This window comes from Bombina bombina, chromosome 7, assembly GCF_027579735.1.
Source record: "Bombina bombina isolate aBomBom1 chromosome 7, aBomBom1.pri, whole genome shotgun sequence".
Taxonomy (NCBI): domain Eukaryota; kingdom Metazoa; phylum Chordata; class Amphibia; order Anura; family Bombinatoridae; genus Bombina; species Bombina bombina.
The window spans coordinates 533,658,987-533,672,241 of NC_069505.1; the positions used below are offsets into that span (position 1 = coordinate 533,658,987).

The following is a 13,255-nucleotide window of genomic DNA, read 5'->3' on the forward strand; positions in this document are numbered from 1 at the left end:
ATGCAATGGGCGCCATATTAGCGTGCATCCCCTGAGCGGGAGGCGAAGGGTCTGACACATGGGGAGAGTTAGTCGGCATAACTTCCCCCTCGTCAGAATCTTCTGGTGATATTTATTTTATAGTTAAAGACTGATCTTTACTGTTTAAGGTGAAATCAATACATTTAGTACACATTCTCCTATGGGGCTCCACCATGGCTTTCAAACATAATGAACAAGTTGTTTCCTCTGTGTTAGACATGGTTAAACAGACTAGCAATGAGACTAGCAAGCTTGGAAAACACTTTAAACAAGTTTACAAGCAATATAAAAAAACGTTACTGCACCTTTAAGAAAATATAATTTATGCTTACCTGATAAATTCATTTCTCCTGTAGTGTAGTCAGTCCACGGGTCATCCATTACTTATGGGATTATAACCCCTCCCTAACAGGAAGTGCAAGAGGATCACCCAAGCAGAGCTGCTATATAGCTCCTCCCCTCTACGTCATATCCAGTCATTCGACCAAAACCATACGAGAAAGGAGAAACTATAGGGTGCAGTGGTGACTGGAGTTTAATTAAAATTTAGACCTGCCGTAAAAAACAGGGTCGGGCCGTGGACTGACTACACTACAGGAGAAATGAATTTATCAGGTAAGCATAAATTATATTTTCTCCTGTTAAGTGTAGTCAGTCCACGGGTCATCCATTACTTATGGGATACCAATACCAAAGCTAAAAGTACACGGATGACGGGAGGGACAGGCAGGATCTTTACACGGAAGGAACCACTGCCTGTAGAACCTTTCTCCCAAAAACAGCCTCCGAAGAAGCAAAAGTGTCAAATTTGTAAAATTTTGAAAAAGTGTGAAGTGAAGACCAAGTTGCAGCCTTGCAAATCTGTTCAACAGAGGCCTCATTCTCAAAGGCCCAAGTGGAAGCCACAGCTCTAATAGAATGAGCTGTAATCCTTTCAGGAGGCTGCTGTCCAGCAGTCTCATAGGCTAAACGTATTATGCTACGAAGCCAAAAAGAGAGAGAGGTAGCCGAAGCTTTTTGACCTCTCCTCTGTCCAGAATAAACGAAAAACAGGGAAGAAGTTTGACGAAAATCTTTAGTTGCCTGCAAATAAAATTTCAGGGCATGGACGACGTCCAGATTGTGCAAAAGTCGTTCCTTCTTTGAAGAAGGGTTAGGGCACAATGATGGAACAACAATCTCTTGATTGATATTCTTGTTAGTGACTACCTTAGGTAAGAACCCAGGTTTAGTACGCAGAACTACCTTGTCTGAATGAAAAATCAGATAAGGTGAATCACAATGTAAGGCAGATAACTCAGAGACTCTTCGAGCCGAGGAAATAGCCATTAAAAACAGAACTTTCCAAGATAACAGCTTGATATCGATGGAATGAAGGGGTTCAAACGGAACACCTTGCAGAACGTTAAAAACTAAGTTTAAGCTCCACGGCGGAGCAACAGTCTTAAACACAGGCTTAATCCTAGCCAAAGCCTGACAAAAAGCCTGAACGTCTGGAACTTCTGCCAGACGTTTGTGTAAAAGGATAGACAGAGCTGAAATCTGTCCCTTTAACGAACTAGCAGATAAACCCTTTTCTAAACCTTCTTGTAGAAAAGACAATATCCTAGGAATCCTAACCTTACTCCATGAGTAACTCTTGGATTCGCACCAATATAAGTATTTACGCCATATTTTATGGTAAAATTTCCTGGTAACAGGTTTCCTAGCCTGTATTAAGGTATCAATCACTGACTCCGAGAATCCACGCTTTGATAGAATCAAGCGTCCAATCTTCATGCAGTCAGCCTCAGAGAAATTAGATTTGGATGTTTGAAAGGACCCTGAATCAGAAGGTCCTGTCTCAGAGGCAGAGACCATGGTGGACAGGACGACATGTCCACTAGATCTGCATACCAGGTCCTGCGTGGCCACGCAGGCGCTATTAGAATCACCGATGCTCTCTCCTGTTTGACCCTGGCAATCAATCGAGGAAGCATCGGGAAAGGTGGAAACACATAAGCCATGTTGAAGACCCAAGGTGCTGTCAGAGCATCTATCAGTACCGCTCCCGGGTCCCTGGACCCGTAACAAGGAAGCTTGGCGTTCTGGCGAGACGCCATGAGATCCAGATCTGGTTTGCCCCAATGATGAAGCAGTTGGGCAAACACCTCCGGATGAAGTTCCCACTCCCCCGGATGAAAGGTCTGGCGACTTAGAAAATCCGCCTCCCAGTTCTCCACGCCTGGGATGTGGATCGCTGACAGGTGGCAAGAGTGAGACTCTGCCCGGCGAATTATCTTTGAGACTTCCATCATCGCTAGGGAACTCCTTGTTCCTCCTTGATGGTTGATGTAAGCCACAGTCGTGATGTTGTCCGACTGAAACCTGATGAACCTCAGAGTTGCTAACTGAGGCCAAGCCAGAAGAGCATTGAAAATTGCTCTTAATTCCAGAATGTTTATTGGAAGGAGTCTCTCCTCCTGAGTCCATGATCCCTGAGCCTTCAGGGAATTCCAGACTGCGCCCCAACCTAGAAGGCTGGCGTCTGTTGTTACAATCGTCCAATCTGGCCTGCGGAAGGGCATCCCCTTGGACAGATGTGGCCGAGAAAGCCACCATAGAAGATAATCTCTGGTCTCTTGATCCAGATTTAGCAGAGGGGACAAATCTGAGTAATCCCCATTCCACTGACTTAGCATGCACAATTGCAGCGGTCTGAGATGCAGGCGCGCAAATGGTACTATGTCCATTGCCGCTGCCATTAAGCCGATTACCTCCATGCACTGAGCCACTGACGGGTGTTGAATGGAATGAAGGACACGGCAAGCATTTAGAAGTTTTGATAACCTGTCCTCCGTCAGGTAAATTTTCATTTCTACAGAATCTATAAGAGTCCCTAGAAAGGGAACTCTTGTGAGTGGCAATAGAGAACTCTTTTCTACGTTCACCGTCCACCCATGCGACCTTAGAAATGCCAGAACTAACTCTGTATGAGACTTGGCAGTTTGGAAACTTGACGCTTGTATCAGAATGTTGTCTAGGTACGGAGCTACCACTATGCCTTGCGGTCTTAGTACCGCCAGAAGAGAGCCCAGAACCTTTGTAAAGATTCTTGGAGCCGTAGCTAACCCGAAGGGAAGAGCTACAAACTGGTAATGCCTGTTTAGGAAGGCAAATCTTAGATACCAATAATGATCCTTGTGAATCGGTATGTGAAGGTAGGCATCCTTTAAATCCACTGTGGTCATGTACTGACCCTCTTGGATCATGGGTAAGATGGTTCGAATAGTTTCCATTTTGAACGATGGAACTCTTAGGAATTTGTTTAGGATCTTTAAGTCCAAGATTGGTCTGAAGGTTCCCTCTTTTTTGGGAACCACAAACAGATTTGAATAGAATCCTTGCCCGTGTTCCGACCGCGGAACTGGGTGGATCACTCCCATTAGTAAGAGCTCTTGTACACAGCGTAGAAACGCCTCTTTCTTTACCTGGTTTGCTGATAACCTTGAAAGATGAAATCTCCCTTGAGGAGGAGAAGCATTGAAGTCCAGAAGATATCCCTGAGATATGATCTCCAACGCCCAGGGATCCTGGACATCTCTTGCCCAAGCCTGGGCGAATAGAGAAAGTCTGCCCCCCCCACTAGATCCGTTTCCGGATCGGGGGCCCTCACTTTATGCTGTCTTAGGGGCAGCAGCAGGTTTTCTGGCCTGCTTGCCCTTGTTCCAGGACTGGTTAGGTTTCCAGCCCTGTCTGTAGCGAGCAACAGTTCCTTCCTGTCTTGGAGCGGAGGAAGTTGATGCTGCTCCTGCCTTGAAGTTACGAAAGGCACAAAAATTAGACTGTTTAGCCTTTGGTTTGGCCCTGTCTTGAGGCAGGGCATGGCCCTTACCTCCAGTAATGTCAGCGATAATTTCTTTCAAGCCGGGCCCGAATAATGTCTGCCCTTTGAAAGGAATATTAAGCAATTTAGATTTAGAAGTCACATCAGCTGACCAGGATTTAAGCCACAGCGCTCTACGCGCTTGAATGGCGAATCCGGAGTTCTTAGCCGTAAGTTTGGTTAAGTGTACTACGGCATCAGAAATAAATGAATTAGCTAGCTTAAGGGTTTTAAGCTTGTTCATAATCTCATCCAATGGAGCTGTGCTAAGGGTCTCTTCCAGAGACTCAAACCAGAATGCCGCCGCAGCAGTGACAGGCGCGATGCATGCAAGGGGTTGTAATATAAAACCTTGCTGAACAAACATTTTCTTAAGGTAACCCTCTAACTTTTTATCCATTGGATCTGAAAAAGCACAGCTATCCTCCACCGGGATAGTGGTGCGCTTAGCCAGAGTAGAAACTGCTCCTTCCACCTTAGGGACCGTCTGCCATAGGTCCCTTGTGTTGGCGTCTATTGGAAAAAAAATTCTAAATATAAGAGGGGGTGAAAAGGGCACACCGGGTCTATCCCACTCCTTGTTAACAATTTCTGTAAGCCTTTTAGGTATAGGAAAAACGTCAGTACACGCCGGTACCGCAAAATATTTATCCAGCCTACATACTTTCTCTGGAATTGCAACCGTGTTACAATCATTCAGAGCCGCTAATACCTCCCCTAGTAATACACAGAGGTTCTCAAGCTTAAATTTAAAATTTGAAATGTCTGAATCCAGTTTACTTGGATCAGATCCGTCACCCACAGAATGAAGCTCTCCGTCCTCATGTTCTGCAAATTGTGACGCAGTATCAGACATGGCTCTATTATTATCAGCGCACTCTGTTCTTACCCCAGAGTGATCGCATTTACCTCTTAATTCTGGCAATTTAGATAGTATTTCAGTCATAACATTAGCCATGTCTTGCAAAGTGATTTGTATGGGCCGCCCTGATGTACTTGGCGCCACAATATCATGCACCTCCTGAGCGGGAGGCGAAGGTACTGACACGTGAGGAGAGTTAGTCGGCATAACTTCCCCCTCGTTGTCTGGTGATATTTTTTTAACATATAAAGTTTGACTTTTATCCAAAGTAACATCTATACATTGAGTGCACAAATTTCTATTGGGCTCCACATTGGCCTTTAAACATAGTGAACAAACAGATTCATTTGTGTCAGACATGTTTAAACAGACTAGCAATAACACTAGCAAGCTTGGAAAAAAACTTTTAAATAAATTTACAAGCTATATAAAAAACGCTACTGCGCTTTTAAGAAAACATAAAAATGTGACACAGTTGAATTAACAATGAACGAAATATGTTAAAACAACCAAATTTTAACAGAAAATGTATAAAGTTAGCAGAGGATTGCACCCACCAGCAAAATGATGATTAACCCCTTAATACCCAAAACGGATAACAGTTGAAATAATAAACGTTTTTATCACAGTCAAACACACTGTCACAGGTCTGCTGTGACTGATTACCTCCCTCAAAACTAGTTTTGCAGACCTCTGGGCTCTGTAGAGACGTCCTGGATCATGGAGGAAGAAATAGGAAGATTGTGACTAAATTTTTACTGCGCAATAAAGCGCTAAAATAGGCCCCTCCCACTCATATTACAACAGTGGGGAAGCTCAGTAAACTGTCTTTATTCAGAAAAAAACGCCATGTGGTAAAAATCATGCCCATAAAGTTTTAGCACCAAGTACCTCAGAAAAAATGATTAACATGCCAGTAAACGTTTTAAAAATTGAAAATTATGAAGTGTTATTAATAAGCCTGCTGCTAGTCGCTTTCACTGCAGTGCAGGCTCAAATATTACTTTAATATTGACAGTATTTTCTTAGTGAAATTCCATTCCCCAGAAATACCTCAGAGTATACATACATACATATCAGCCTGATACCAGTCGCTACTACTGCATTTAAGGCTGCACTTACATTACATCAGTATTAGCAGTATTTTCTCAGTCAATTCCATTCCTTAGAAAATAATTTACTGCACATACCTCCTTGCAGGTGGGCCCTGCATGCTATCCCCTGTTCTGAAGTTACCTCACTCCTCAGAATGGCCGAGAACAGCAAGTGGATCTTAGTTACGACCGCTAAGATCATAGACAAACTCAGGTAGATTCTTCTTCTAATGCTGCCTGAGAACAAACAACACACTCCGGTGCCGTTTAAAATAACAAACTTTTGATTGAAGAAATAAAAACTAAGTTTAACACACCACAGTCCTCTCACACGTCCTATCTTTAGTTAGGTGCAAGAGAATGACTGGATATGACGTAGAGGGGAGGAGCTATATAGCAGCTCTGCTTGGGTGATCCTCTTGCACTTCCTGTTAGGGAGGAGTTATAATCCCATAAGTAATGGATGACCCGTGGACTGACTACACTTAACAGGAGAAACACAAATTTTTGCCAAAATTTGAAATAACAGTGAAAAAAGGCAGTTACACTAACAAAATTTTTACAGTGTATGTAACAAGTTAGCAGAGCATTGCACCCACTTGCAAATGGATGATTAACCCCTTAATACCAGACACAGAATAATAACTGACAAAAATGTTTTGTTTTTTTAAATAGTCACAACAACTGCCACAGCTCTACTGTGGCTTGTTACCTCCCTCAAAAACGACTTTGAAGCCTTTTGAGCCCTCCAGAGATGTCCTGGATCATGCAGGAAGAAGCTGGATGTCTGTGTCTGTAATTTTTGCTGCACAAAAAAAAAAAAAAAAAAACCCTCCCACTCATATTACAACAGTGGAAAGTCAGGAAACTGTTACTAGGCAGAATTCAAGCCAGCCATGTGGAAAAAAACTAGGCCCCAATAAGTTTTATCACCAAATACATATAAAAACGATTAAACATGCCAGCAAAAGTTTTATATTACATTTTTATAAGAGTATGTATCTCTATTAATAAGCCTGATACCAGTAGCTATCACTGCATTTAAGGCTTTACTTACATTAGTTCGGTATCAGCAGCATTTTCTAGCAAATTCCATCCCTAGAAATATATTAGCTGCACATACCTTATTGCAGGAAAACCTGCACGACATTCCCTCTCTGAAGTTACCTCACTCCTCAGAATATCTGAGAACAGCCATGGATCTTAGTTACTTCTGCTAAGATCATAGAAAACGCAGGCAGATTCTTCTTCTAAATACTGCCTGAGATAAACAGTACACTCCGGTACCATTTAAAAATAACAAACTTTTGATTGAAGAATAAACTAAGTATAAAACACCACACTCCTCTTACGACCTCCATCTTGGTTGAGGCTTGCAAGAGAATGACTGGATATGACAGTTAGGGGAGGAGCTATATATCAGCTCTGCTGTGGGTGATCCTCTTGCAACTTCCTGTTGGGAAGGAGAATATCCCACAAGTAATGGATGATCCGTGGACTGGATACACTTAACAAGAGAAAAGGCAGTAAATCAAACAAAATTTTTACAGTGTATGTAATAAGTTAACAGAGCATTGCACCCACTTGCAAATGGATGATTAACCCCTTAATAAAAAAACGGATCAAAAAAATGTTTTTTAACAGACACAACAAATTGCCACAGCCTGCTGTGGTCCTACCTTCCCCAATACACAACTTTGGAAAGCCTTTGAGCCCTTTAGAGATGTCCTATAGCATACAGGGGACTCCTGAGGGAAGCTGGATGTCCCAGTTTGTAATTTTAACTGCACCAACTGTAACTTTTATACTACAACAGTGGAAAGCCTCAGGAAACTGTTTCTAGGCAAAAATAAAGCCAGTCATGTGGAAAAAACTAGGCCCCAATAAAGTTTTATCACCAAAGCATATATAAAAACAATTAAACATGCCAGCAAACGTTTTATATTGCATTTTTATAAGGGTATTACCCCTGAGAGTAAGCATGATACCAGTCGTTATTAAATCACTGTATTCAGGCTTAACTTACATTAATCCGGTATCGGCAGCATTTTCTAGCATTTCCAATTCTAGAAAAAATTGTAACTGCACATACCTCATAGCAGAGTAAACTGCACGCCATTTTCCCGCTGAAGTTACCTCTCTCCTCAGACATATGTGAGAACAGCAATGGATCTTAGTTACAACCTGCTAAGATCATAGAAAACTCAGGCAGATTCTTCTTCTATTTCTGCCTGAGATAAAATAGTACAATTCCGGTACCATTTAAAAATAACAAACTTTTGATTGAAGAAAATAAACTAACTATTTTTCACCACTCTCCCCTACCACCTCCATGTGTGTTTAGAGTTGCAAGAGAATGACTGGATATGGCAGTTAGGGGAGGAGCTATATAACAGCTCTGCTGTGGGTGTCCTCTTGCAACTTCCTGTTGGGAATGAGAATATCCCACAAGTAATGGATGATCCGTGGACTGGATACACCTTACAAGAGAAAAGTATATTTTAAAAACTCTCTTAGATAAAATAGGTCTAATAACTACATATATGCTGCTAAATCTAAATCTACATTTAACCCATTTGGCTCTAGACTCCCTATTTTGTAGATCCAATATGTTTCTTGTTGTCTCAGGGCTAGCAATCTAGTATGTGTAGTTGGCGCTACCCAATCTATTACTTTAACTTTCAAAGAGGTTGGATTACAATTATGTGCTTCTTTAAAATGATCTGGAACACTATGTTTAATAAGTTTTTCCTTTGCCATTTTGATATTATACACATGTTCATTGACTCTTGTTTTGATTTTTCTTTTTGTGCGTCCCACATAAAATAGGCCACACCCACAAATAAGTAGATAAACTACAAATGTGGAGTCACACGTTGCTCTACATTTAATTTCAAATTCTAAGGTACCATCATAATTCATAAATTTAGGATGTTTATCCACATGTTCACACATATTGCATCTCTTTTTCTTACAAGCATAAGTCCCCTTAGACATAGTCAGCCAGTTTGAGCCCATATTTGGGATTTTATGGCTTCTTAGTTTGCTGGGTGCTAACATATTCTTAAGATTTTTCCCTTTTTTAAAAATAACTAAAGGTTTTTCTGTTAGTTTGGACCCCAATATTGGATCTGTTTTAAGAACATTCCAATGTCTATTCAGAATCTTTTTGATAATAGATGCACCCTCATTATAAGTCGTTATAAACCGTAGATTATCCTTTTCACTTCTAGTATTATTATTAAGGAACTCTGTCTTAGTATTATTTAAAAGACTTTCTTTATTAACATTACATGCTTTATCCTTAGCTCTAAGTAGCGGATCACTATTATATCCTTTTTCTTTAAATTTTGTATCTAGAATGGCAGATTCTTCATAAAATTTGGACATATGAGTACAATTACGCCTCATACGGAGATATTGGCCATAAGGTATATAATCTATCCAGCTGCGTTTATGTCCACTGGTTGCTTCTATATAGCTGTTTCTTTCTGTACTTTTCCTATAATTTGTCACTGCCACCTTATTGTCATCATCTACATAGAGTGCTAAATCTAAAAATGTAATCTTAGTTTTTGAACAGGTATGAGTAAACTTTAAATTATAATCATTATTATTAATGTAATTCATAAATAAGTTAATACTTTCCTCATTGCCTCTCCATAGTATAACTATATCATCTATATATCGATAAAACCTCAAAATGTTATCATGGAAAGGATTATTAAACCAGATATATTTCAGTTCGAAGTCATTAACATATAAATTTGCGTACGATGGGGCAAATGTTGTCCCCAACGCCGTTCCGTTTATTTGTCTATAAAATTTTCAAACAAAAAATAATTATGCTGTAATATGAATAATATTGATTCAACAATAAAATCAACATGGATAGTCGGTATATTCCATCTCAATAATTCACTCTTTACTGCTTCACTACATCTATCATGAGGGATGCAGGTGTATAAAGACATAACGTCACACGTGATCCACCAAAATTCAGGGTCCCATTCAGTACCCTCAAAGTTGGCGATCACATGTGAACTATCCCTCAGGTAGGCCCTGGTTCTCTTAACAACAGGTTGTAGATAAAAATCAACATATTGTGATAAATGATCACATAAAGAATCGATGCCAGAGACTATGGGCCTACCTGGGGGGACAAGAGGGTCCTTATGGACTTTCGGTAAATGGTAAAATACTGAAAGTTTTGGATTATTTTCAAAAAGAAAATGGTATTCATCATCTGATATTATTAAATTGTCCTTTGCCTTCAGTAAAAGACATTTTATGAATTATGATGGTACCTTAGAATTTGAAATTAAATGTAGAGCAACGTGTGACTCCACATTTGTAGTTTATCTACTTACTTGTGGGTGTGGCCTATTTTATGTGGGATGCACAAAAAGAAAAATCAAAACAAGAGTCAATGAACATGTGTATAATATCAAAATGGCAAAGGAAAAACTTATTAAACGTAGTGTTCCAAATCATTTTAAAGAAGCACATAATTGTAATCCAACCTCTTTGAAAGTTAAAGTAATAGATTGGGTAGCGCCAACTACACATACTAGATTGCTAGCCCTGAGACAACAAGAAACATATTGGATCTACAAAATATGGAGTCTAGAGCCAAATGGGTTAAATGTAGATTTAGATTTAGCAGCATATATGTAGTTATTAGACCTATTTTATCTAAGAGAGTTTTTAAAATATACTTTTTAGAGTTGAGGAATTTTTATTAATTAATTTTGATCAATTATTTGTAGTTTTAGAAATATGTATATATCAAATTAATTGGTTAAGCTTGTTTGATATGGATTTAAAATTACCAAAGAAATATATGTTTTTATTGTGAAATTTAATAATTTTTAGTATGTTATGAATGTTATTTGTGAATTTCATTTATGTTTGTATTTGCAATATTATCTATATAGTAAGTAACAAATGGGTTAACTGTTTAAATATATCCAGCGTATAAATAGCACTATCTAATTATGGCAGCAATCAGCTGCTTACTTGACAAATCCCTTGAGAAAGTCTGGCCGGGTTCCAGACAAAACGTGTAGGGTAATAGACTATAGGAACTTTGGGAGCGAGTTTCCTAACCCGGACTGTGTAGCTGCTGTTAGCTGGAGGACGCTCAAGTTTCCCTCAGTCAGTGACGTCAGACGCCAAACTGGTAGTCGGCTCAAACATCAGTAACAACTTGCTTCACTGAAGAGAGGAGGCGGAACACAGCCCATGGTGGAATACAGCGTTTCTAGTTGTTTATATTGGACATTTTAAACTTTACATGTAAGTGCTTATGTGTCACTGTATTTATATTTTATGATTAAAGTGTTAACACGCTTTGCGCCTCTCCTCTATGTTTTTTTTGAACTAGCCCTGTTTGTGTTGCGGTGATCTGGAAATACCGCTGAAAGGAGGCTGCATCAGCGGTTTAACGGACATTGTTACAAATCTACGGATTGTGCTGCTACATCCTTACCTCTTGGACTTTATATGGGGTAATAATTGCAAATATTTTTACATTACTTATTGGTCATTTTGTGTGTTATATCATACAACCTGTTGAGAACATATGTTTTAATTTATGTCATTGGTCATTTTATAATTAGGTTCCTGGTCACCTTAGGAATACTATTGAAATCTATATACTAGTGTTTAATTTTAAAGATATAGTAGCGCCAATTTACTTGTTTTGTGGATAAATTAATCCACCAATAACAAAAGTGCTGTCCATAGGTCTGAACAAAAAAAAAAGCTTAGATGCCTTCTTTTTCAAATAAAGAGAGCAAGAGAACAAAGAAAAATTGATAATAGGAGTAAATTAGAAAGTTGATTAAAATTGCATGCTCTATCTGAATGATGAAAGCAAAAATTTGGGTTCAGTGTCCCTTTAAGCCTTTGGCTGGGGTGTCTTTGTCTCCTCCTGGTGGCCAGGTTCTCTATTTCCCAAAAGTAATGAATGCAGCTGTGAACTCTCCCCGTTTAAGAAGAAAAAAACATTTTAAGGCACTGGATATCATAAAGTATCAGAGATCATCTTTTACCTGATTAATCTGTAGCGCCTCTTTAAACCAATCAGAGGCCTCATAAAAATGCCCTTTGTCTCGTGCCATGACTCCAAGACGCAAGTAACCTAAAAAAGTATAAAAAAACTATTCTAGTAACAAATATGCTCTTGCGAATACTGATGGTTATCACTGCAAGGAACTTACTTAAAAGGATATTTTTAAATTAGAAAATAAAATTAAATTGGAAAGTGATTGCTGCGTCAATACATCAGTACAAGTTTAACTCCAAATCAGTTCTTTACTATGCTTCTAGCTACTACGTAAGCTATGTAACGTTAACAACTGTAAGCTCAGCAAAACAGACAAGGCCAACTGTAACTGCCAAAAAACTACATATCTTATCTCTTCAGCTGAGGATAAGTAGTGACAAATATAAACCAGGCAATAATATAAAGGGCAAGATTACGAGTGGAGCGGTAGTTTGTGCTCCTGCTCATCCTATAAGTCTGCTGGACTTCGGCTTTTTGAGCACGTCAGGTAGCACAAGTATTACAAGTTGAAAGTAAAATGTTTTTGCTTGCGTGCTAAGTAAATGTGCACAAAAAGCTTAACTGACCGCGACCGCGTTAAACTATTCCCCCAAAACTATTCCAATAAGTGGAAAAAACACTTAACACCCTTATTTGCGTGCAAACCACATTTAACTAAGTGTGCTATCCTGACAAGAAATATTAATATTTCACATTCCAATGTTCTTTAAATCTCTCTCTCTCTCTCTCTCTCTCTCTCTCTCTCTCTCTCTCTCTCTCTCTCTCTCTCTCTCTCTTTATATATATATATATATATATATATATATATATATATATATATATATATATATATATATATATATATATATATATATATATATATATATATATATATATATATATATATATATATATATATAAAAAAAAAAGGTATAGGAAGAGAAAGGAAAAGCTAAAAAGGTGCAGAGGTGACTGAAATTTGTTTTTTAAAAATAAAAGAAATACTGTCTTAAAATGACAGGGCGGGCCTTGGACTTGTCGTATTGTAGAAGAAATCAATTTATCAGGTAAGCATAAATTTCCTTTTCTTCTACAAGATCCATGGATTCATCCTTACTTGTGGGAAACAATACCAAAGCAACAGGACACGGATGAACGGGAGGGACAAGACAGATACCTAAACGGAAGGCACCACTGCTTGAAGAACCTTTCTCCCAAAAATACCCTCAGAAGAAGCAAAAGTATCAAATTTGGAAAATTTGGAAAAAGTATGAAGGGAGGACCAAGTTGCAGCCTTACAAATCTGTTCAACAGAAGCATCATTTTCAAAAGCCCATGAGGAAGCCACAGCCCTAGTAGAATGA

The 13,255-nt window shown here is 39.1% G+C and overlaps 1 protein-coding gene across 1 annotated transcript in view; it reads right to left on the reverse strand.

Annotated features, from left to right (window-relative positions):
* LOC128636500 (RNA polymerase-associated protein CTR9 homolog) overlaps nt 1–13,255 on the reverse strand; it is a 741,649-nt gene that overhangs the window by 253,456 nt on the left and 474,938 nt on the right. Inside the window, exon 13 of the mRNA XM_053689508.1 lies at nt 11,899–11,987. Coding sequence (XP_053545483.1) covers nt 11,899–11,987 — 89 coding nt within the window. The remainder of the gene's footprint in view (nt 1–11,898; nt 11,988–13,255) is intronic.